Source organism: Anomaloglossus baeobatrachus, chromosome 1, assembly GCF_048569485.1.
Source record: "Anomaloglossus baeobatrachus isolate aAnoBae1 chromosome 1, aAnoBae1.hap1, whole genome shotgun sequence".
In the NCBI taxonomy this organism is placed as follows: domain Eukaryota; kingdom Metazoa; phylum Chordata; class Amphibia; order Anura; family Aromobatidae; genus Anomaloglossus; species Anomaloglossus baeobatrachus.
The window spans coordinates 785,099,775-785,126,265 of NC_134353.1; the positions used below are offsets into that span (position 1 = coordinate 785,099,775).

Below are 26,491 nucleotides of genomic sequence, written 5' to 3' on the forward strand. Positions count from 1 at the left end.
TTAGTGTGCAGTAATACACAATTTGTGCTGTAATAAACCAAATATGTGCAGTAATGAAAGTTAAAAGACAACTACAGATACCAAGATGAAATCAATGAGCAGGCAGTGACAGTGATATCACAGGAAGAGTATATAGTAACTAGAACTACAACTGTCTCCCAGCATTCCCCAGCTTCAGAGAGCATTAACCACATGAGGAGATGGTCTGTTTCACTTTCTTTCCCAGTCTCTGCGCCCAAGCTCCGCCCCAAGTCACTAGTCGGTGACATCATCCCAGGTCCTTCTCCACTCATCTCCACTCCACTGACCAATGGGTAACATCTAAATACCACTGGACAGAGGGACCTCTGCTGGTGTCATGCCCATGTGAGCAGAAGGGGCCTCCGCCAACATAGCTGATACCAGGAAGCAACATTCTTTTTCTAAGTCCACGTGGGCATGGAGTTGTTTATAATAGAAGTGGAGGTCTGGGAATAAGACCCGCAGAATGGGGGGATACAGGGGAGCCAAGCCTCCCTTGCATCAGTATAGAGGACAGGAGGAAACATTACCATGCCCACCAACCAAGCCAGCCACGCCCACTAACTAAGTCAGTCACGCTCAAGGTCCTTCTAGCCACTGGGATTTAGCCACAACCCTGACCAATGTGACCATCTCTGTGGCAGAATGGAGTTTACAAACTGCACAGGCGCTCGGCCTTGCAGCTAGAAAGGCAGCTCTGATCTGTTAGTACAAGTAGTACACTAGGGGCGTACTCACTTCTTAGAGAAGATTCGAGTTAGATTACAGTATGTGGGGTATGGCAGCCATATACTGATTTGCGCAGTAATAAAAATTGCTTAAAAAAAACTTTGACGTAACGCACCCTAAGGACACGCCCCCAGACAATCCTTTGAGGCACACCCCCTTAGGAAAGACTATAAAAAATAGCTCTAAATGAAAAGGTCCATATCTGTAAAACTGCATAAAGGATATTAAAAATAAATTAAAAAAAAGAAGTTTTCAGGGGAGCAGTGGAAATGAAATACCAGCAATAACTGGACACTTATGACCTGGTGTCAGGTCCTCTATAACGTATACCATAGAGATGCACTTTTGCTAATCGTTCTCTGTAAATTACATAATATAATGTGACTAATGTCACTTGTGTAAGATATACTTTCCACAATGTGATCTGTGCGCTGAGATAAAAGCACAAAGTTACAATTCAGATATCTCCTGGGGGCATGTTCAAGCTGTCAGCCTTGTGTATTTAACTAGATTTGCAGTTCTTCATATAGAGGGAACTAACAAAATGAAGGAAAGATTAGTGATTTCAATCTCCATCCTAGTTAAAGTCATCCTTAACTTGTAATCTGCTTTGAAAGTGATGCAGCAATCACCAGCAAAATGGACTTTACTAGAAGATATCTATGAAATCTTTAAAGCAAGAGTATCCCTGCAGAATGGAAAGAAAAAACAGAAAAGAAAAGAAAATCCATTCTAATTGAATTATTTGCCACTGGCATTTGAACGTGGGACAAAAATCTTAATCAGCGATTGCTTTCAGCTTGATTACACAGTGAATCATCCAAACTACAGAGATTTAATTCTATTTCATTCCAAGTAAATGTGTCTGATTCATAGTTTTACATTCCCAAGCCATCAATGTTACTGGACAAGAACAGATAGCCTGACTGCGAAGTATCAGTTTACACATCTATAGCGGCTTTGTATTACAATGTACCTGGTCAATGGCTGAGGCTCTGTCCAAAAATAAATACATGACCACATGCTGTAAAAAGCCTAATAATTTCAGGAACAGATAGATAGATAGATAGATAGATAGATAGATAGACAGATAATGGATAGATATAGATAGATAGAAAGAAAGATAGATAGATAGATAGATAGATAGATAGATAGATAGATAGATAGATAGATAATGGATGGATAGGTAGATAATGGATAGATAGATCGATCGATCGATCGATAGATAATGGATAGATAATGGATAGATAATGGATAGATAATGGATGGATAGATAGATAGATAATGGATAGATAGAGGGATAGAGGGATAGATAATGTATAAATAGATAGATGGATAGATAGAGGGATAGATAATGGATAGATAGATAGATAGATGGATGAAGAGATGGAGAGATATAGATAGATAGATAGATAGATAGATAATGAATAGATAGATAGAGGGATAGATAGATAGACAGACAGACAGATAGATAGTCAGACACAGACAGAAATGGGCCCCTGTGCAAGAAACATATATGGGCCCTTTACACCCCAAAAGCTCATAAAATGCAAAATTACACTTGCTTTGGAGGTAGAAATGGGCCCCTTACCTTTGGGGCACTGGATGGTTGCATTGGTTGAATCAATGATATGTCCACCCTGGGATAAATAGATAGATAGATAGATAGATAGATGGATAGATATATGGATAGATAGATAGATATATAGATAGATAGATAGATAGATAGATGGATAGATATATGGATAGATAGATAGATATATAGATAGATAGATAGATAGATAGATAGATAGATAGATAGAGGGATAGATAGATAGATAGAGGGATAGATAGATAGATAGATAGATAGATAGATAGATAGATAGATAGATAGATAGATAGATAGATAGATAGAGGGATAGATAGATAGATAGATAGAGGGATAGATAGATAGATAGATAGATAGATAGATAGATAGATAGATAGATAGATAGATAGAGGGATAGATAGATAGAGTGATAGATAATGGATAGATAGATAGATAGATAGATAGATAGATAGATGGATAGATATATGGATAGATGAGATGATAGAAATTAGATAGATGATATGATAGATAGATAGATACCCAGATAGATAGATAGATGATAGATCGATAGATATCTTATTTAGGGAGACTAAATGAGTTATATAGTCTTCACTACCACTTTGCAGATTGCAGGTTTAACTAATTAGGGGCTTACTGTTAGAAAAAATAATTTTGAAAAATATTGCCATTTTATTCTTGTTCTAACACCACATTCTTCACTGGACTGTGGTGGTCCTTTAGATCGGTCACTGCTTAGTACCATGGCTGTACCCAACAGAGAGGAGCCTTGAAATGAGGACTCCATCTATCAGATTACTTCACTATGGTCAGATACAGTACATATAATAGAGCCATCCTACACAGATCTGTTATATGTCACCCTTGTCGTTTTTTCATATACTTCCCCACTGTAGCCATTGCTAGACCTGTTGCAGTCAATTCACACTGGGAAGGACACACTCGGAGAAATGAATGCCTGCCTTCTATAAATGGCAAGCAAAGGATTATCAAAGTACATCGTCTTTGGACTAGAATTTCTATGCATAATCCAACCATCTGTCGACCAGTTGTGTTACAAAATTATGATTTAGGGAATTGCTTTGAAAAAACAATCCTTAGCTGAGCTGTAGCCGCATATATCTGCTCTCACATCCTGAGTTACAGTCAGTCTCCTTTAAACCTCAAGGAATGTGACACTTGCCATTGGCAAATCAAACGTTTCCCATGAATGTATGACTATTTCCATTTCATCCACTCCATGTTAATATTAACAGGAGATCTATTATTTATTTTAACACTTGCATAATTACTTTTCCAAACCACTGGCATTGAATCCACAAATCTACCAGCCTCATGCTTCATATTATCAAACATTATTCCAGGAGCTGACTCATTCTCTACAAGAAAAAATGCCTCTGCAAAATGCTCTAGTGATTTGTTTTCAGCATCAGAATCATTAATTTCCTCGTATGTTTGCGAGTTTATCATCACACAAATGTATATTCCAGCTCAGTAACCCAGACTGGCCATAATAAGGCAGACACCATATGTAATTACAGCTAATGGCAGATATTCGTTAGCCTGCCTATATAAATATATATATATATATATATATATATATATATATATATATATATATATATATATATATATATATATATATATATATATATATGTAAACTGCTTTGATTATATAGTATTAAAGTGAGAACACACGGATATGACTTTCCTGTATCCAGTAATGACTTAGTATATCTGTTTTATCGTGTTGTTTTTTTTCTGGGACTGGTATGTTTACTGAACTAACACAAGAGTTTTATAGTCCAGATCACTTATAAATTGGCCAAAAATGCCTTGCAGCTGTTTTAGTAGCTGGGTACTTCTTTGATGGCTCAATGGATTTGGAAATCCATTAATGAAATAGAAAGTCTTAAAGGCACCTAAGGGGGATGCTCTAATTTCTTTAAAGCCAAGTATCTTGCACACATATTTATACACACACATATTTACACACACACATATTGGCATAAAACACAATTTTACATTTGGGATAATCGCTCTCAATCCTAGCACTGACAATGTGTAAATCTTATGCAGAGCAGCCTTTATAAACATGAGCCCATTAATAGTGCATAAAATCACAGAGGCAGGATCAGATGCGTAACTAAGAAAAGCTGATTGAGTCTGCCTGCTCCATCCATCTCCCCCTGATACAATAGTCTATGTCTGCGAGGGGCAGCCGGTGGCAGCTTGATGTGTAGCTGTAGCCCCGCTCGTGCCTGTGCATACATTGTTTACAATAAAGCATATTACTATTCACAAACATCAGGAATAGGCTGTTTTGTGCGATACACTCTCCCATTCATAAAACAAGCTGGGATTACCAGTGATTCCCAGCACACACCTTCCAGTGCTCTGCTGGGCAGTGAATGTGCTTGTGTTTTATATTATTATTTATTATTATAGTTCCATTTATTCCATGGCGCTTTACATGTGAACATAAACACAAGTACAATAATCATGAACAATAGAAGGCACAGTCTGATGCAGGAGCAGACAGGAGCTCATACATAAGTTAGTTAGGGCTTATGTTGGTGGTGGACTGCCCCACTGCTTTCACCCTCCTTACCTCTTTAAGTTCCTTAGCTACATCCTTCAAGTCTCCCAAGACTAATTCCAAATCATCCACGATAATCTTGATCTGTTCTTTCACCTTGGCTTTGGAGGCTTGCCCCTCTGTCGGTGAGGATGTCCCCTTAGACTTTGCTGACATGCTGCAGTCCAGCTCAAGGGAGCTTCAGAAGAGGGTGACTGGCTCCAGCCCTCTCTGAGTAGCTGTTCCCCCGCATTTTCTTGCTCAGATCTCCCTCATTCTCCTCTTTTTCCTCTCCCTGTATACACGCTGCCATGAACTCCACAGAACTGCTTGGGGAATGGGCTGCAGACTAGTGGCGATTGTCGATCAGTGCCTGCGTCACAAGAAAAAAGTGCAAGATCCCAAAGTTCAGTATGACATCAGACTCCTTTACTTCAGAGACGCCTAAACATCCATTTACTAAGAATTGGTGACAGTCACATTCTTCCCTGGTGTTGGTCTCCTGTATACATAGCTGCCTGCTGCCTGCTACTTGCTGCCTGCTCCACACAGTCTATCTGTTCTCTCCTACTCTCCTGCATTACCGTATTTCTCCATATAATGCAGCACTAGCATGGCCATGCATTACCAAAGGGACCAGTGATAACAGGCATATTTTACTCTGTCACACACATAAAGCATAGATTATAATTTATATGCTGTGCATTAAAACATAGAAAACCTATGAAAAAAAAGAAGTATAATATTGACGTGTTCTGTACCATGTCAATAAAGCCCCATATATCATGTGTCATTCTGCAAATTGTTGTCTCCAGTCCAATGTAGCAATAACTGATGCTTTGGGATAATTCATTAGGTAAGGAAGGAGAATCTACAATGCTTTTATTCTGTAAAGAAACAAGAAGTAGGAGGTGAACATGTCATTTATTAGAATCCCATGGGACGATGGAGAATGAAGGGTCAGACAAAATAGGAAAGATTCCCTGCTTTGATTTCTCAGAAAACAGGATAAAAGGGTAAATGAAATCGAAGAGTGGCCACGTCTTGTTTCTGCCTTCTTATTTTATAACCATTGCTCGAGGGCTTTCTAAATGTATAACTCCTCATCTATCAGGTTCAATTTAAATCAATAATGGTACACTGCAAATGAACAGCCCCCGTAGCAGCAGCCGAGCCGCTCGGATCCGGAGCCGCGGTGGCTCGAGGGGTCTCCGGGACACTTGAAATAAAAAGAAGTGAGGGAGTATATATACGGGATTAGGAAAGTGTGTGACGCCACCCACGGTGCGTGGTAAGTTAGGGTACCACCGCTGCTGTTGGGGATGCCCGGTGGCGGTGGTATGGCAGCAAGGTGTTTTAACCCCTCCGTGGGTAGGGGGTTTTGTGCCCCTGGAAGCCGGTGATGGTGATGGAGGGGTGCCGTTGGGCGTAGGAGAAGAGTTTTTCAGTGTACTCACTCAGTCCAGAAATAACCACACCGACAGCTTGTAAACCAGAGTTCTGAGCACCAGTGCAGCTGGGAGGGAGCACGCTTGTGTCCGCCGTGTCCTTGGTGTTGCGGTTAGTCTGTGATCCTTTCCTGTGTTTTCTTCTTTGCACCCTCAAGTCTGAAACTTTTTGGGTTCCGCTTACCCGTATGGCTAACAGAGTGAGCTTGCTCTCAGGGTTCACACGTAGGATTTCTTTGGACTGTATTGGGAAAGTCCTACCCCATCTGTGCGCTAGTACCCCGATTTTGGAGTGGGTTGGGGATGACACTTGAAATCTTCACCCCCGTCGGGTAAATTACCAGGACGCATGAAGCTACTTCCCGGCCTAGGGTCCACGTACCCCGTCGTGCCCTGGCTCCTGCCCGGTGATAGCTCAAGGCCGCTGGCCATCCTCCTCGGCAGTCCGTGCCCCCTAACACTATCCCCTGCGACCGGGGATCCAGCTCCTACCAGGCCAGACTAACGTTTGCACCTAGTCCTTAGGAGCCCTGCTCCACCTGTGACCTCTCCTCACGAGAGTCACTTCCTTCTCCTTCCACTACCACTTCACTTCTCCTTTCACTTTCTCACTCTCCCCTACCAACTCCCCATGTGGGCGGCCCTATTACCTTCAGGCCCCCCAATGGTGTGTCTGGTGGGTACAGTGCAAAGTGTTCCTAGGGATGCGATTGGCTCAGCTGTTGGCAACACCAAAGGACCAGGACCCGTAACCAAGGAGGGTGGATACTGTGCTGAAGGGCAGATTGCACAATACCCTGTGACGACCTGATATGCCAGGGTGTCACACAAATGTCTGGCTTTATAGTTCAAGTGGTCAAAACTCAGAGGTGCAAGGGATAGATACAAGGGGTCTTGTGGAAGCAAAAATTAGGATCTGCAGCCCAAATGGTGTTCTTTCTTATGTGAATTCTGGGGTCGTCTCAAGGCCGGTAATGCACTGACACAGCTGGTATCACCACTGGTAGATTATCACTGCCAACACAGCTGGTATCACCACTGGTAGATTATCACCGCTAACACAGCTGGTATCACCACTGGTAGACTGTTATCACCATCGACACAGCTGGTATCACCACTGGTAGGCTGGTATCACCACTGGTAGATTATCAGCGCCAACACAGCTGGTATCACTACTGGTAGGCTGACATCAGTACTGGTAGGCTGTTATCACCACAGACACAGCTGGTATCACCACTGGTAAGCTGGTATTACCATGGTAGATTGTTATCACCGCCGGCAACCCTCGAAAGAGACAGCCGGGCAAACAGACAGCCGGGCAAAGAGACATATGGTCAAAGAGACAGACCTGAAAAGAGACAGACCTGGAAAGAGACAGACGGGCAAAGAGTCAGATGAGCAAAGAAACAGCCCTGGAAAGAGAAGCCCTGGAAAGAGACAGCCCTGGAAAGAAACAGCCCCGGAAAGAGACAGCAGGCAAAGAAACAGCCGGGCAAAGAGACAGACGAGCAAAGAGACAGCCAGGGAAAGAGACAGCCGGGCAAAGAGACAGCCGAGGAAAGAGACAGACCTGGAAAAAGACAGACCTGGAAAGAGACAAACGGGAAAAGAGACAGACCTGGAAAGAGAAAACCGGGGAAAGAGACATATGGGGAAAGAGACAGACGGGGAAAGAGGCAACCAGTGAAAGAGACAGCTGGGCAAAGAGACAGCCCTGGAAAGAGACAGCCCTGGAAAGAGACAGTCCTGGAAAGAGATAGCCGGGCAAAGAAACAGCCAGGCAAAGAGACAGATGGGCAAAGAGACAGCCAGGGAAAGAGACAGCCGGGCAAAGAGACAGCCGGGCAAAGAGACAGCCGGGCAAAGAGACAGCCGGGCAAAGAGACAGATGGGGAAAGATACAGACGGGGAAAGAGACAACCGGGGAAAGAGACAGCCGGGCAAAGAGACAGCCGGGCAAAGATACAGACGGGGAAAGAGACAGACCTGGAAAGAGACAGACAGGCAAAGAGACACACAGGGAAAGAGACTGCCCTGGAAAGAGACAGCCGGCAAAGAGACAGGCGGGCAAAGAGACAGCCGAGCAAAGAGACAGACGGGCAAAGAGACAGACCTGGAAAGAGACAGACGGGCAAAGAGACAGACGGGCAAAGAGACAGACGGGCAAAGAGACAGACCTGGAAAGAGACAGACCTGGAAAGATACAGACGGGCAAAGAGACAGACATGCAAAGAGACAGACGGGCAAAGAAACAGCCCTGGAAAGAGACAGCCCTGGAAAGAGAAAGACCTGGAAAGAAACAGCCCTGGAAAGAGAGAACCATGGAAAGAGAAAGCCAAACAAAGAAACAGCCGGGCAAAGAGAAAGCCTTGGAAAGAGACAGCCCTGGAAAGAGACAGCCCTGGAAAGAGACAGCCAGGGAAAGAGACAGCCGGGCAAAGAAACAGCCCTGGAAAGAGACAGATGGGGAAAGAAACAGATCTGGAAAGAGACAGACGGGGAAAGAGACAGACCTGGAAAGAGACAGAGCTGGAAAGAGACAGACGGGGAAAGAGACAGACCTGGAAAGAGACAGACCTGGAAAGAGACTACTGGGGAAAGAGACAGATGGGGAGAGATACAGACGGGGAAAGAGACAACCGGGGAAAGAGACAGCCTGGTAAAGAGACAGCCCTGGAAAGAGACAGCCCTGCAAAGAGACAGCCCTGCAAAGAGACAGCCCTGGAAAGAGACAGCCAGCAAAGAGACAGCCGGGCAAAGAGACAGACGGGGAAAGAGACAGACCTGGAAAGAGACAGACGGGCAAAGAGACAGACGGGAAAAGAGACAGATGGGCAAAGAGACAGCCGGGCAAAGAGAAAGCTGGGCAAAGAGATAGACGGTCAAAGAGACAGACCTGAAAAGAGACAGACCTGGAAAGAGACAGACGGGCAAAGAGTCAGACTAGCAAAGAAACAGCCCTGGAAAGAGACAGCCAGGGAAAGAGACAGCCGGGCAAAGAAACAGCCCTGGAAAGAGACAAATGGGGAAAGAAACAGACCTGGAAAGAGACAGACGGGGAAAGAGACAAACCTGGAAAGAGACAGACCTGGAAAGAGACAGACGGGGAAAGAGACAGACCTGGAAAGAGACAGACCTGGAAAGAGACAACTGGGGAAAGAGACAGATGGGGAGAGATACAGACGGGGAAAGAGACAACCGGGGAAAGAGACAGCCGGGTAAAGAGACAGCCCTGGAAAGAGACAGCCCTGGAAAGAGACAGCCCTGGAAAGAGACAGCCGGCAAAGAGACAGCCGGGCAAAGAGACAGACGGGGAAAGAGACAGACCTGGAAAGAGACAGACGGGCAAAGAGACAGATGGGAAAAGAGACAGATGGGCAAAGAGACAGCCGGGCAAAGAGAAAGCTGGGCAAAGAGACAGACGGTCAAAGAGACAGACCTGAAAAGAGACAGACCTGGAAAGAGACAGACAGGCAAAGAGTCAGACTAGCAAAGAAACAGCCCTGGAAAGAGACAGCCCTGGAAAGAAACAGCCCTGGAAAGAGACAGCCGGGCAAAGAAACAGCCGAGCAAAGAGACAGACGAGCAAAGAGACAGCCAGTGAAAGAGACAGCCGGGCAAAGAGACAGCCGAGGAAAGAGACAGACCTGGAAAGAGAAAACCGGGAAAAGAGACAGATGGGGAAAGAGACAGACGGGGAAAGAGGCAACCAGGGAAAGAGACAGCCGGGCAAAGAGACAGCCCTGGAAAGAGACAGCCCTGGAAAGAGACAGCCCTGGAAAGAGACAGCCTGGCAAAGAAACAGCCAGGCAAAGAGACAGACGGGCAAAGGAGACAGCCAGGGAAAGAGACAGCCGGGCAAAGAGACAGCTGGGCAAAGAGACAGCCGGGGAAAGAGACAGATGGGGAAAGAGACAGATGGGGGAAGAGACAGACCTGGAAAGAGACAGACCTGGAAAGAGACAGACGGGGAAAGAGACAGACGGGGAAAGAGACAGATGAGGAAAGATACAGACGGGGAAAGAGACAACCGGGGAAAGAGACAGCCAGGCAAAAAGACAGCTGGGCAAAGAGACAGACCTGGAAAGAGACAGCACTGGAAAGAGACAGCCGGCAAAGAGACAGCCGGGCAAAGAGACAGATGGGCAAAGAGACAGACGGGCAAAGAGACAGACCTGGAAAGAGACAGACCTGGAAAGATACAGACGGGCAAAGAGACAGACATGCAAAGAGACAGCTGGGCAAAGAGACAGATGGGCAAAGAGAAAGACGGGCAAAGAGACAGACCTGGAAAGAGACAGACCTGGAAAGATACAGACGGGCAAAGAGACAGACATGCAAAGAGACAGACGGGCAAAGAAAGAGCCCTGGAAAGAGACAGCCCTGGAAAGAGACAGGCCTGGAAAGAAACAGCCCTGGAAAAAGAGAACCCCGAAAAGAGACGGCCGAACAAAGAAACAGCCGGGCAAAGAGACAGCTTTGGAAAGAGACAGCCCTGGATAGAGACAGCCCTGGAAAGAGACAGCCGGGCAAAGAAACAGCCCTGGAAAGAGACAGATGGGGGAAGAAACAGACATGGAAAGAGACAGACCTGGAAAGAGACAGACGGGGAAAGAGACAGATGGGGAAAGAGACTGATGGGGCAAGATACAGACGGGGAAAGAGACAACCGGGGAAAAAGACAGCCGGGCAAAGAGGCAGCCGGGCAACATGACAGACAGGGAAAGAGACAGACAGGGAAAGAGACAGATGGGCAAAGAGACAGACGGGGAAAGAGACAGACGGGGAAAGAGACAGCCCTGGAAATAGACAGCCGGCAAAGAGACAGCCAGGCAAAGAGACAGACGGGGAAAGAGACAGACCTGGAAAGAGACAGACGGGCAAAGAGACAGACGGGCAAAGATACAGATGGTCAAAGAGACAGACGGGCAAAGAGACATATGGGCCAATTGACAGACAGGCAAAGAGACAGACAAGCAAATAAACAGCCCTGGAAAGAGACAGCCCTGGAAAGAGATAGCCCTGATAAGAGACAGACCTGGAAAGAAACAGCCCTGGAAAGAGACAGCCCTGGAAAGAGACAGCCGGGCCAAGAAACAACCAGGCAAAGAGACAGCCTTGGTAAGAGACAGCCCTGGAAAGAGACAGCCCTGGAAAGAGACAGCCGGGCAAAGAGACAGCCAGGCAAAGAGACAGACAGGGAAAGAGACAGATGGGGAAAGAGACAGACCTGGAAAGAGACAGACGGGGAAAGAGAGATATGGGGAAAGAGACAGACGGTGAAAGATACAGCCGGGGAAAGAGGCAGACGGGGAAAGTGACAGACGAGGAATGAGACAGACCTGGAAAAAGACAGCCGGGCAAAGAGACAGCCAGGCAAAGAGACAGACAGATAAAGAGACAGCCGAGGAAAGAGACAGCTGGGGGAAGAGACAGCCAGGCAAAGAGACAGCTGGGGAAAGAGACAGACAGGGAAAGAGAGACGGGGAAAGAGACAGATGGGGAAAGAGACAGAGCTGGAAAGAGACAAACGGGGAAAGAGACAGATGGGGAAAGAGATACATGGTGAAAGATACAGCCGGGGAAGAGACAGACGGGGAAAGAGACAGACGAAGAAAGAGACAGACCTGGAAAGAGACAGACCTGGAAAGAGACAGACAGGGAAAGAGACAGACAGGGAAAGAGACAGACGGGGAAAAAGACAGACGGGGAAAGAGAAAGATGGGGAAAGAGACAGATGAGGAAAGAGACAGAAGGGGAACAAGACTGACAAACAGATAGAGAGTGACAGACAATCACAGAGAAAGAGAGAGACAGAGATAGAGACACAGAGATAGAGAGAGACAGACAGAGAGACTGATACAGAGAAACTGATACAGACAGAGACAGACACACAGAGACAGATAGAAACTCGAAGAGATACAGTTACCATCCCGGGCGACGCCCGGCTACTTCAGCTAATATATATATTATATATATATAATGCCTCCACCGGCTATGCGGAAGGAAGGAGGTGGGCGGGATGTTTACGTCCCGCTCATCTCCGCCCCTGCACTTCTATTGGCCGCCTGCCGTGTGACGTCGCTGTGATGCCGCATGACCCACCCCCTTAGGACGGAGGCGGATCGCCGGCCAGAGTGACATCGCAGGGCAGGTAAGTGCGTGTGAAGCTGCCGTAGCAATAATGTTCGCTACGGCAGCTATCACAAGATATTGCATGTGCGACGGGGGCGGGTACTAACGCGTTCAGCATCGCTAGCCGATGCTAGCGATGTCGCAACGTGCAAAGTACCCCTAAGTAGGAGTGATAACAGGACTCAAGGATTGGACTATTCTGTGGAAACAGACTGGTAATAAACATGTATTCTCATCTTATCTGAGAGTACATAAATAAAGGGCAACTAGCCAGTATTCAGACACTTTTATCCAACATGCAGGTCCTTTTTTCCCCTGACATCTTTGTGAAGTGACCACTATACAATTAAATTGAAACTGTTTTGTAGGCTGTCATTATTTAGACATTGCCAAGAGCATTTGTAGCATCCCAGGGGGTCGGGGGAAAATACTCGTCACCGGGCCAGTGAGGGTCAGGGGATGTCACGGGTAGACCTGCCCAGTTTCGTGACCTCAAGGTGTACACGGAGGTGGAGGGGGGAATAAGGATGATGGTGGAGGTTGATTTCTTGATGACACATGCAGTATGTGTTGCGGGCGGAGGAGGGGATGCAGTGCTCTCCCACTGCTCGGGTCCGGCCGCGCCTGCTGTGGCTGCTGCTGCTCGGTCGTGGCTCGAGCGGTGGGCCGGATCCCGGGGACTCGAGCGGCGCTCCTCGCCCGTGAGTGAAAAGGGTGGGGATTGGATGGTAGGGGTTTGGTATTGTCCGTGACGCCACCCACGGTTGTGGTGAGATTGGTGACACCACCGCTGCTCTGGACGGGGGATCCCGGGAACGATGACAGGGAGCAGCCTGGATGTTAGTTCTCCCCTCCGTGGGTAGGGGGTTGGTTGTCCCGGGGCCCGGTGATGGGGTAGGGATGGATGGCAGGCGGGTTACGGGGCCTGGTGAGGTGCAGGGTCGCGGGGGCAGCGCTGTGCCGCATGGCACGGGGGTACTCACTCAGCCAATGATGTACACAAAGTCTCTGATGAAACAAACGGCTGGATGGACGGGTCCCACAGACGGCTGCGGTGTTTTTCCCCTGACCCCAGGTTGGTAATGTAAGTCCTTTCCTGCACCTTCCGTACGCTCCTCCTGCGCTCCGGTTCAAGCTGGCTCCCCGGTTCAGTACCGGTCGACCACCGCCCAGCCCCGGCTACCTACGGTTCCACCAGACTGTCTTCCCGGCTCTCGCAGACGGCCACTACCATCTGCCTGACTGCTGCACGAGGGCCCTAGGCTCCAACCTAGGCCCCAGTCTGCGTCTGCCTCTCTGCAGACCTCCTCTCTCTTTCTCTGCCTGGACTTGTCTGGACTTGTTTCCTGCCTCAGGCCAGCTAAACTCCTCGGTGGGCGTGCCCATCTGCCTGACTCCGCCCACCTGGTGTGTCTGTCTGAACCCGAGGAAGAAATCAGGTCTCACTGTGGATGACTGCTGTGAACTGCTGAGGGTGGATGTGTGTGTGTTGTTACCTGTGGCCCCTGGCTTGTCCAGGGCGCCACATATGCAGCCAGGGAATTAGCCACCGCTGCTGTCGCTGTCCTCCAGGGTGGATGGTAGTACCATCTGAGGTGTTTCTGCTCCCCACAGGTGGAGCTTCCCCGGGGAGGATGATGAGGGGAGTAGTGATGGCGGGCGTTGAGTTGCGGGGCGCCGGTGTCGGAAATGACAGGCGGACACAGTCTCTGTGGGTTCCAGGTGTTTTACTCACAATTCCTTAAGTAACCCGGTTGCCACTTCCGAAGCACTGGCCACTGCTATGATGGGCCCCAGCTGATCCCGAGCAATTTGAGGTCAGGCACATTACTGGTGTTCCCACTGTAAGTTCTTTCTGCTCAGGATCCCTTCAATCTTGGTGTATGTGGAATATGGAATGGGTCGCGAGTGTTTCCGGCACTCACCACAGATTCTGGAATCCCGTGGAGCTGTAGAGAACCCGAGCTGAGCTAGATGCTCCAAACCACGGGCCCTATGGCACTCCCAGAAGTATGAGGTAGAAGAGAGTGGACCGAGGTCCCTAAAGTGCGTCTCACCCCAAGCTGTGCACGGGGCTAACTGACATTGTATGAGGATGCTCCTTCCCTTTTCCCCAAGTGGTGTCTGCCCCCCAGGTGGCTGTCCTGGTGACCAGGAAAGTCCCATGCTTCGTGATGGCCACCCCCCTATCTACTCCAGGCCATCCTCCAGTGGGAATACACCTAACTGTTTGTGGTGTGTGAATGTGAGAATCACCAGCGATTAACCTCTCTTACCCAGGATGAGTACTACATCTTAAAGGAGATGCAGTACCCTGTGGCGACTGAAGCCTCAGGGGCGCCACATACTCATTTTATGGTAATACTTTTCACAGAACAGTCTATTGTGAAGATATGGTTAATTATCTAAAAACAGTAATTAATGTGACCCTCGCTGTCTCTTTTTACAGACCAAATATGAAACATTGGGATACTTTTAACAATATTTTCACTGTGTTTGTTTGTTCTGCCAGTGTCAGTAAAGTCATCTACCACTCCTGGAAAGTATTGGAAATGGCTGTTGGGCTAAAGGAACGATTACTGTATATGAAGGACTCATAGTTTGGAGTCCTGTATATTCATGAGGGGAGCACTTCCTTCCCTTCCCTTTCTACCTCTGCCTCTCTCATACAGAGTGGGGAATTGGTGTCCACCTCCCCTCATGAACACAGTAGACTCGAAAATATGGATCCATAGTTTTCTCCAATCAGTCTAGTGGAGGGGTTCTCAGGCAGGGACATCCAAAATAGGGCACATTATCATTGTGATAAATAAGCGAATGAATTATTTACATAATTTCAATCATTCTTGAAATAAAAATGTTAACAATATGTCCCAATAGACCTAGGGGATATAAAGAAGAGCAACAGTACATGCTGCAATAAAACAATGAGCACATCCTCAGAGACTAAATCTAGGAGAAATGAGCCTGGAACAAATGGTGCATGTCATAAACTATACATAGAGGAAAAGGAGAGCCGTTCAATCGCTCTAAGACGCCTGGCGTCACTCTAAATTTCTGGAGGAGGGGCGCCAATAATCTCTGGCTTCATTTTCACGAGGGGATGATGTAAACATTGAACTATGTGACACATAATTGCTCTGTACCTAGAACAATATTATAATAATATAAGTGAAAAGCAGCAGTTTGCAAATCTACGACTTCTTCCAGAAAGCTGAAATATTACTGCATGTCATAAATGATTGAATCCAATAAATGTTTGGCACTGAAGAGACTTGCTGACCAGCCTGATAGTATAATCTGATACAGAAGATCATTTCCTATGCACTGACATGGCTCCAATAGATGGAAAACATATTTCTTATTTGTGCATTTTGAGGTGTATGTCCATTCTAGATGTTTGTGAACAAACTCAGCATTTACCAGTAAACCTGTAGAATTCAGCTCAATCTACTTGTTGAATTAACATTTCAGTGCCATCAGTTCTTGTAAATAACCCTTTCCTGCCAAATATTAAAAAAAAAACCAACATTTTGTTTCCAGCAGTGCTGGAACAATTTACAAGACTTTAATAAAAAACAGTCAAGATTTCCTTCCTGTGAACACTTTCTTTTTACATACTAAGTGCAAACATATTTCATTTTAGGACAGGTTCAGATTTCCACTGTAGTGAAACAGATTTTTACCATTTACCATAATATTCATAGAAATGATTAGTCCGGTCACCAGGTGTTGGTTTGGCCGCACGGCAATATTCTGAATAGGAAATGATGTGAAAAGAAAAGAAGAGCCAACGTCAAGGTATAGGATAAAACCATTGTAACTTTTATTTCTTCAAATAAAAATATCACAGGGAGGATTATCCTGTCTCCTGTTGATGCGATTCAACCAAAGTTATGCAGTGCCTCCAAAACATGTTGTCATGATTCTCTGTGCAGAGTATCTCACAGACCTGGAGACGATGTGTTCATTCCTTGTGCAGAGCATCTTGCCCTTGGAGATGCTCTGCGGCACCATCCGTGAAATGAACTAGCAGCTTGGTCACTATACTGGAGTCAAGTTTGGTTCTGGGAGGTGCTGATTACTCAGCTGTTCCATCTTCCGGGTAATTGCTCAGGCTTCTTTAGTGAGCATGCTCTCCCAGTACTCTGCCAGTTGTATTCTCTGGCTCTGCTCTGTTGCCATAGTTTGTGTGTCTGCTAGTATCCTGATCTTGGTATTCTTGGTATTCTGACTCCGGACTGTTATTAGACTTTCCTCTGCTCACTCCCTATTCCTGTCGTGCATTCCTGTCTTGGACCCCGGACCATTAATTGACTACATCTTTGCTTGCTCCCTTTTACTACTACGTGCTCTTCTGGTATTTTGACTCTCGGATTGTCCCCTGAGCCCTGACTAAGTTTCTGTTTACCCCTTATGATTATACATGACCTCCTGTTACCAGAGCCCGGCTCTCCTGACTACCCTTCCATTCATGCAACCCTGTAAGGTAGTGACAAGTGTTACACGTCATTTGTACAGACCTAGAGATCCTGTACGTTCTTAAGTAGGAACATTTGATGGAATCCAATAACGTGGTCATCGTCTATTAACAGATGCACCCAGAATCAGTACTATGGCAACTGACCCAAAATATATCAATTGTGATACTACTTATATCTGACAAATCATTTCTGCTTATATATTAGGTCCATATAAATTTGGACACTGATACAAATATTGTTGTTTTTTGAAGCATATTCAAGTTATAGTTCTATAATGGACATGGACAAAAGGTTCTGACTTTTATCTTTTATTTGACAGTATACTATCCACATTAAAATTTGATGAAGGGTTTAGGAGTTTAAGCTCCTTTACATGTGCCACCCTGGTTTTAAAGGGCCCAAAAGTAATTGGACAATTGACTCTTAAGGCTCCGTCACACGCGACGATATATTGTGCGATTGCATGAGCGATCGCACCCACCCCCGTCATTTGTGCGTCACAGGCAATTCGTTGCCGTGGTGCACAATGTCGTTAACCCCCGTCACACGTATTTACCTCCCTAACGACGTCGCTGTGGGTGGCGAAAATCCTCTTCTTGAAGGGGGTTGGACGTTCGGCATCACAGAGACGTCACACAGCGTACGCCCAATAGAAGCAGAGGGGCGGAGATTTGCGGGATATAACATCCTGCCCACCTCCTTCCTTCAGCATTGCCGGCGGGACGCAGGTAAGCTTTGTTCGTTGTTCCCGGGGTGTTACATGTAGCGATGTGTGCTGCCTCAGGAACGACTAACAACCTGCGCGCAGAAGGAGGAACGACATTATGAAAATGAATGACGTGTCAAAGAGCAACGATAAGGTGAGTATTTTTGCTCGTTAACAGTCGATCGGTGGTGTCACACGCTACAACATCTCTAACGATGCCGGATGTGCGTCACAAATTACGTGATCCCGACGACATATTGTTAGATATATCGTAGTGTGTGACGTGGCCTTTACACTGTTTCATGTGCCGGTGTGGGCAATTCCTTTGATATTTCTTTCTCAATTAAGCACATAAAGAGCCTGAAGTTGACTTGAGGTGTGGTGCTTGTATTTTGAAGTTTTTGCTGAGAAGTAAGTATGAGATTAAGAGAGGTCTACATGCAAAAAAAAAAAAACATCCTTCATCTGCAAAAACAGAATTTTTTTTTTGAGAAATTGCTACAATATTAGGAGTAGCTAAATCTACAGTTTGGTACTTTCCTGAGAAAGAAAGCACTGGTGACTTCAACAATGCAAAAAGGCCTGAATGCCCAAAAGTGGTGGATAGTCACAGAATAATTACCATGGTGAAGAGAAACCCCTTCACAACATACAACCAAGTGAACAAAACTCTCCAGGAAGTAGGTGTATTAATATCCAAATCAAATACAGAGAAGACTGAATTAAAGAAAATACAGAGGGTTCACTGCATGGTGCAAGAATCTCATAATCCTCAAGAATTAGAAGGCGAGATTGGACTTTGTTAAAAAAAAAAATTATAAAAACCCAGCACATTTTGGGAAGAACATTTTTTGGACAGACGAAACGAAGATCAACCTCTACCAGAATGATGGAAAGAAAAAAGTATGGTGAAGGCATGGCACAGCTCATGATCCAAAGCATAACACATCATCTGTAAAATACGACGGAGGCATTGTGATGGCCGGGCATGCATGGCTGCCAGTGGCACTGGGTCCCTAGTGTTTATTGATGATGTGACACAGGACAGAAGCTGTCGGATGAATTCTGGAATTTTCAGAGACATAATGTGTGCTCAATTTCAGCTTAATACAGCAAAATGATAGGTTGGTGTGTCATAATTCAGATGGACAATGACCCAAAACATAGAGCTAAAGCAACCCAGAAGTTTATTAAAGCAAAAAAGTGGAATATTCAGCTGCCGGACTGCCAGATTGCGGAACACGGTGGCACAGCAGTCCAGCAATCTGGTAGTCAGGTCACCTGAGGTCACTTCTGGTGGTTCTCACGGTATCCTCTGTGTGAGCCGCCAGCTGTGACCTCAGGTGAACTCAGTGCCAAACTGTCAGACAGCTTAACATGGCGATTGCGCAGTCCGACAGTCCAGTAGCTGTGATGCCCAGAAACCTTAAATGAGCCTTTAGTGTAAACTTTAAGGTTATTGGAGTTCCCAGCCACTGGGTCTCACTGCAGCTGCCAACCTAGTAATTTTAAAGGGGCCTTTAAGATTCCTGCAGTTAACAGCTGTTGGGACATCCAGAGGCTTTGAACTCTTACCAGATTGGAGGCAAAAAAACCCTCAGTGATTATGTAAAGTGCCATTCTATAGTATACAAGATCTTCTCTTGTTATAATTTCCCTTACTCTAAAACATTCACTCTTGTTATGCATAGTGCTGTCCTTTATTACATAGTATACTCTATTGTTATGTTTAGCACTTTACGTAAGGGAAAAAAAAAATCGCACTGCAGACCACTCAAACTTTTGTTTCTGTCTCCTTCTATCTCCATAAGCAAGCATTGTTGACCTTAGGGAGATCAACATATCCACTGCGGAGACACCATCACGTGTTTCTCAACGCAGTGATTCTAGCCAGATTCCTACTCCACACTGATGAGGGGCAAATACCCCGAAACGGCTGTCTGTGGATGGATACCATGTTTGGTATAGGTGGTCTCCTTGACTGGAGACTGCCCTTCCCGTGGTTGTTCCTTCCCGGTGAAAGACCTGGCTAGTTTCCTGCCAGCGTTGAGAAACACGTGATGGTGTCTCCGCGGCTTTCTTATTTGCATACTTCCCAGGGGGCAATGCTCTAGAATCACTGCGTTGAGAAACACGTGATGGTGTCTCCGCAGTGGATATGTTGATCTCCCTAAGGTCAACAATGCTTGCTTAAGTAGTCTTATACTAGGCATTGCCCCCACTAGCCAGATTCCTACTCCACACTGATGAGGGGCAAATACCCCGAAACGGCTGTCTGTGGATGGATACCATGTTTGGTATAGGTGGTCTCCTTGACTGGAGACTGCCCTTCCCGTGGTTGTTCCTTCCCGGTGAAAGACCTGGCTAGTTTCCTGCCAGCGTTGAGAAACACGTGATGGTGTCTCCGCGGCTTTCTTATTTGCATCCTTCTATCTCCAGATATGCACCAGAACACGTGTGTGTTCATCATGTGACCTCCCAAAAATATCATGTGATATGTCACATGATATATCGAGTGCTGGGAAGCCAATGCGACCTAAACTGCCCAGGGCCTTGGATGCTGTTAATCCGACACTGGTTGTGAATTATTTTTTTTCTCACTGTTTATGACCTGTATTGATGTATTCTGCTTCCCTGGCTATACTTCTGAATACTTCACTGTAACACATGGTTGCCACTACACTAGACATTATTCATGTAATCAGGCACCAGACTAATTTAGGACAGGAAGCTCCTTGGCCCAGCTGAGTACCTCAACTTGAACTGCAGTCTTTGTAAAGGGGGTCCCAGAGGTTAATTGCAAAAATCAGATCCTTATTTATGGAAAAGTCTGGACAAATGAGATTACATCTTTAAGGGGAATATGTCATGATGTACATGTAGATTTGTCTGTGAGAGACAGACGGTGTTAAACAGATTGATAAATACTCCTAGAGGGGAAATAATTTAATATTAATTGTATTTTATTAATTTAATTATTTGCTCTTGCTATTATTAGAAGTTAAGTGGGTACTCCCAATGAGTGATTTGTAAATCACTGATTTGGCCCACCCAATAATTAAGTCCAAGATAAACTTGTCCAACAAAAATTTTATATACAGTACAGACCAAAGGTTTGGACACACCTTATCATCTCTAGAACAACTATTAAGAGGAGACTTTGTGCAGCAGGCCTTCATGGTAAAATAGCTGCTAGGAAACCACTGCTAAGGACAGGCAACAAGCAGAAGAGACTTGTTTGGGCTAAAGAACGCAAGGAATGGACATTAGACCAGTGGAAATCTCTGCTTTGGTCTGATGAGTCCAAAATTGAGATCTTGGATCCAACCACCATGGACTCTACATGCCTGGTTCCCACCGTGAAGCATGGAGGAGGAGGTGTGACGGTGTGGGGGTGCTTTGCTGGTGACACTGTTGGGGATTTATTCAAAATTGAAGGCATACTAAACCAGCATGGCTACCATAGTATCTTGCGGTGGAATGCTATTCCATCTGGTTTGCGTTTATTTGGACCATCATTTATTTTTCAACAGGACAATGACTCCAAACAAACCTGCAGGCTGTGTAAGGGCTATTTGACTAAGAAGGAGAGTGATGGGGTTCTACGCCAGATGACCTGGCCTCCACAAGCACCAGACCTGAACCCAATTGAGATGGTTTGGTGTGAGCTGGACTGCAGAGTGAAGGCAAAAGGGCCAACAAGTGCTAAGCATCTCTGGGAACTTTTTCAAGACTGTTGGAAAACCATTTCCGGTGACTACCTCTTGAAGCTCATCAAGAAAATGCCAAGAGTGTGCAAAGCAGCAATCAAAGCAAAAGGTGGCTACTTTGAAGAACCTAGAATATAAGACATATTCTCAGTTGTTTCACACTTTTATTAAGTATTTCATTCCACATGTTTTCATTCATAGTTTTCATGTTTTCAATGTGAATCTACAATTTTTAGAGTCATGAAAATAAAGAAAACTCTTTGAATGAAAAGGTGTGTCCAAACTTTTGGTCTGTACTGTATATGATTGTGTATATATATATATATATATATATATATATATATATATATATACAGTGTGTCCATCCATATCCTGTCCACCGCCATTAACTTTAGAACGGCAGCAGCTATAGGCATAGAGGTAGTGTCTAGGTATAGTAAAGTATCCATGCGCTACGCAATGAAACCACCTATAGCGCTACCTAGTGGAAAACAACGGAATTCGCATTTTTATCTCGAAAATGGAACGAGATAGAGAAAAAAAGTGAATTACAAAGTTGTAGGGCATCATCAATTTAATACGAATCGACACCTTGCATACAGAAATGTTATGATTAGAATCTGTAAAACTCACAAGGCTGCGGGCGTTAAGTGATACCTCATGGAGACCTTCCTATAGTTCATTGGTTATGGTGGCTGCGTTGGTGGCTGCGTAGAGTGGCCTCCACGCTCACCTGACCTGACGCCATTGGGCTTCTTTCTGTGAGGTCACATCAAACAGCAGGTGTATGCGACCCCTCCACTAACATTGCAGGACCTACGACGATGTATTACAGATGTGCACAGAGGTGGATTTTAATCCGGATTATCAAGTGACACTGGTGGGAGTGGATACCAGGATGGGCTCCCCGCAGTGACAGTGAGGCACAGAGACTTTTGGTTTACCTTCAGTGTGAGTGTCTACTTTATAATCCTCATCCAGCACCCCGACTACCCACAGTGAGTAACCTGGTCCCCTGCACCCTGCACTCCCAAATATCCACCAAAATCCTAGAGGTCAGGACCTTCCCTACCTGCAGAGGAACTGACACCTTGCTGCTCCACACCATCTGTCCCGGTACTCCTTCCAGCAACGGCGGTACTCCCATTATCGCAACCCACAGGTGGCGTCCCAAACTTCTCCCCTGTAAATAATCCCCTTTCAAGGATCGGAGTGTTTGCTGAGCCCGGGTCCGGACCCCTCGAGCCATGACCACTCCAGATCCGAGCACCCCGGTCCACGCCAGGGCAGCACAACTCTAATTATTTCTGGCATCACAAACAGGATAAGGACTGGACCCATTAAACCGGGTGATGTGCGCCTTCCAGAACTGTTCAAACTGTGCAGTGGCTGTCCGTTTGAATTGCTGCCATCTTGCCCGCCATTTTGGCGCCTAAAAACAACAACTGCGCCTTCTGCCCCAGCAAAAGGGTGCAAAGCTGAAGCCCCGCCCCTCATCCAGAAAGTGCAGCCGGAAACCGCTAGAAGCCGGACCCGGTAGTTCCAGAGATCTCCCGTTCCAGAGAGGTTCGTGACAAAAACCAAGGGGGAACAGGAAGATGTCGGCGCCGGACACCAGCACTCTACACAAAAGTTCCTGGAAGAGAGAGCAGCAGGATGTCGGTGCCAAGAGACTGGTCGCATGTTCGTTCCGTTCCCGTAACAGTTGCCTGGATCGAAGAGGAGACAGAGCAGCTCTGCAGGAGGATGTGGACACAGTTCCTCTTCCTGCTGGACAACTGGAGGATAAAGATGAGGAGTGTGGCTGCAGCGGTGCGGGCTCGTAAAGTAGAAGCCCTGCGTGTGGAGCGGGTAAGCAGAAGTCTAGTTCTGGTTAATCCAGCGTACCCGGCCTTGGAACCCGTTCTACCCCTGGCCACGCGATAGCCATGCCACCTCCTCCACCCTCGGCTGAAGCTATAGCCGAGCTGCTGCCCCTGACACCGGCAGCGGAGCCTCCAGCCCCCCGCGGAAGACGAGCAGGCCGCAACGCCTCCGGACCTACCACCGGCCAGACCAGACCAGGCCGCAACACCTCCGGTACCATGCACGGCCAGACCAGACCCGGCCGCATCCCCGTGCTCGTACCTCGGTATGGAGTACCCTGCCACTGCTACCCCGGCTGCGGAACAGCCGGTTCATCTTGTCACTGCTGCAGAGGAGGAACCCACTGACATGCTGGTTCCGCTGCAGCGCGGCCCCCCATTAGCTGCCGGGCCCGCGGGAATCCGAATGCAACCATGCTAGCTCCAGTCAGGTAGTTACCCGAATGTCTTACTGTTCTTGCGTTACAAGTTTGAAGAATGACTGTCATGATTGTCACCCTTGTTGAACATTTTTAAAGTGTTCTGTTTAAGTAAAAAGGCCACCAGGGATTTGGGTGATGCAAGATGGTCCCAGAGGTCCCTGGTGGAGGGCGGCAAGGAAGTTAATGTTTAGCAAGTGTATGTGCCATCCTTGTTGAACCTTTATATATTGCTCCGTTAAAGATAAAAAGGCCATTGGGGTCCTGGGTGGTGTGCCACTGGGAGTTGGTGGTACCAGAGACCGTCGGTGGAGGGTGGCACAAGGGTAATGACTGCCAGATTACCCCGGTGGTTTACTGAGAATGTAAAAGTGTTAAAGAGTGTTGCAAAATGAGTGCACCAGTTGTGCATTCCCTAGTAGTGTGCCTACCAGAGTCATCTTTTTCCCCTTAATAATAAAAAATTTCATTTATAAACTGCTCCAAATTTGTCATTGTATTAGGAGCGGATTCAGGGAACATGCTAGCCATATTACATAGCTTGCATCAACCATCAGCTGTGATCATCCAATCACTGTTTTAACCTCTTATATAGCACCTTCAATCATAAACAGCAACATTTAAGTGCCATGGTCCGATCCAGCTATTTGTTCACGCACTCATAGCCAGCTCTACGTTTTGTGCCACTGGACAAAAGAGTGGGCCCCCTTGCACACACATACATGCACATTCACATATAAATGCACATACAGGCATATGTATGCATACACATCTGAAGACAAATTCACCAAAATATATATATATATATATATATATATATATATATACTGTATGTATATATATATATATATATATATATATATACACAGTATATCTACAATATGCATGTCAGTGTATATGACTTTGCATATATTTATGTCTGTTTTTATATATATACCAACATAAATGTATGCAAAGTCATAAACACTGACTTACATATTTGTTAGGGCCAGGTGGACGGACAGACCCAGGAGGTGGATCCACTGGGCCGAACTCCTTGATGATGGTAAGGGGTCCGGTAGCTGGTGCACTACAGGTAGCAGGACAGTCCGTGCACAAAAGTAGAATGGAGAAGTCCCTGGGACCACGGAGTCACTGATGGTAGTCCGGGTGACGGAGCTCAGGTTCGAAAGCCGAGATGTTGTCAGGCGGAGTCCGGAACCGATGGAGCGAGAGGACGGGTCACCGCAGGGATCAGAGATGGAACGGACTGTCAGGATGGCAGATAGGCAGCGTTCGGGGTTCGGGATTCGGCAGGACCGGATGGCGAGGCAGGATCGGCTCTAGAAGAGAGAGAGGTGAGTGTCTCACAGGAACACAAGGAGACCTGACTCCTAGCTTGGGAAACACGAAGAACAGGCCCCGCCCACTTGGACACTTAACCCCTTTATACCCTGTACCTGTGTGCTCAATTTCCTGTCAGTGGACGCTGGCCCTTTAAGAAAGGGTCAATGACCGCGCGCGCGCCCTAATGCGCATGCGCGAGGCCCGGGTGCCAGAAGCCAGGGCAGGGAGCGGTGAGAAGGAAGCAGCAGAGCCGGGCTGGGGCTGAGTAGCCGACGGGCGCCGGGAGCGGGGACCAGGACGCCTGGGAACCACAGGCAAAGGAGGCTGGAGACCGGGGAGCGGCGGAGACCGGACAGAAGAACCGGGGAGCGACGCAGGGAAGCCGGGGAGCGTAGCAGGTGAGCCGGGGAGCAGAGCAGGGGACCCGGGGAGCGTGACAATATTGTAGATATACGAGGGGCTTCTGATAAGTCTTTGTGATGTTTTTTGTTTCTATGGTAACGAATGTTACATCACTCGAAAGCCTTATGTGTCTAACATATGTATTCAACATTTTATGTTTGTTGCTTATGGCAACAGTGTTCTACGCACACGGGAAAACAAAATGGTGGAGTGTAATGCAGTATTCACAGCAACTGAGAGCAAGGGAGTGATAAAATTCTTGTTTCTGCAAGGAAAGTCCGCAAAGGATATTCATGGTGATATGTCGCAGACATTAGAGGATCAATGCCCTTCATATTCGACAGTTAAGAATTGGGTTGCAAAATTTAAAATGGGCCACTTCAGCATCAGTGATGAGGAACGTCCTGGACGGCCGAGAGTGGTTGTGGTTCCGGAGATCGTTGATATTGCACAACCTCATACTGCAGAATCGATTAATTTCAGCTAAAGCTATAGCAGACATCATGGGGATTTCCTGTGAACGTGTTTGTGTCATTATCCATGCATATTTGGACATGAGAAAGCTATTTGCAAAGTGGGTCCCCAAATGTTTGACAACAGATCAGAGAAGCATGCGAGTGAAAACTTCCCGGTCCATTTGTCAGCATTTCCGGACTGATGAGAACTTCCTGGATCAACTGGTCACCATGGATGAGACCTGGATTTATTTGTATGACCCTGAAAACAAGGAGCAGTCAAAAGAGTGGAGGCACAGTGGTTCTCCTCATCCAAAGAAGGCGAAAAGGCGCAGCAAGCTGTCTAAAGGAATCTTGTTCCTGCAAGACAACACATTCGCTCAACTGCACAAGCGACCATGGCAGAACTGGTAGAGTTGGGCTTCCAGCTGGTTGACCACCCACCTTATTCACTAGATCTAGCTCCTTCTGACTATCATCTGTTCCCAACCTGAAGAAACACCTCAAGGGTACAAGATTTCATACCATTTCTGATGCTATGGCTGCTACAGATGCCTGGTTTGAGGCACAACCAAAATCCTTCTTTTTGCTAGACTTACAGAACATGGAATACCGATGTAAGAAGTGT

At 46.4% G+C, this 26,491-nt stretch overlaps 1 protein-coding gene across 3 annotated transcripts in view; it reads right to left on the reverse strand.

Moving 5' to 3' along the window:
* Positions 1 to 5,466, reverse strand: part of PRR16 (proline rich 16) — a 584,382-nt gene extending 578,916 nt beyond the window's left edge. For 2 of the 3 annotated variants that reach the window (XM_075341879.1, XM_075341878.1), the window contains exon 1: positions 4,947 to 5,466. In XM_075341879.1, coding sequence (XP_075197994.1) covers positions 4,947 to 5,090 — 144 coding nt within the window. In that variant the 5' untranslated portion in view covers positions 5,091 to 5,466. The remainder of the gene's footprint in view (positions 1 to 4,946) is intronic. The other variant, XM_075341880.1, reaches the window with a different exon arrangement.
* Positions 5,467 to 26,491: the final 21,025 nt, after the last annotated feature.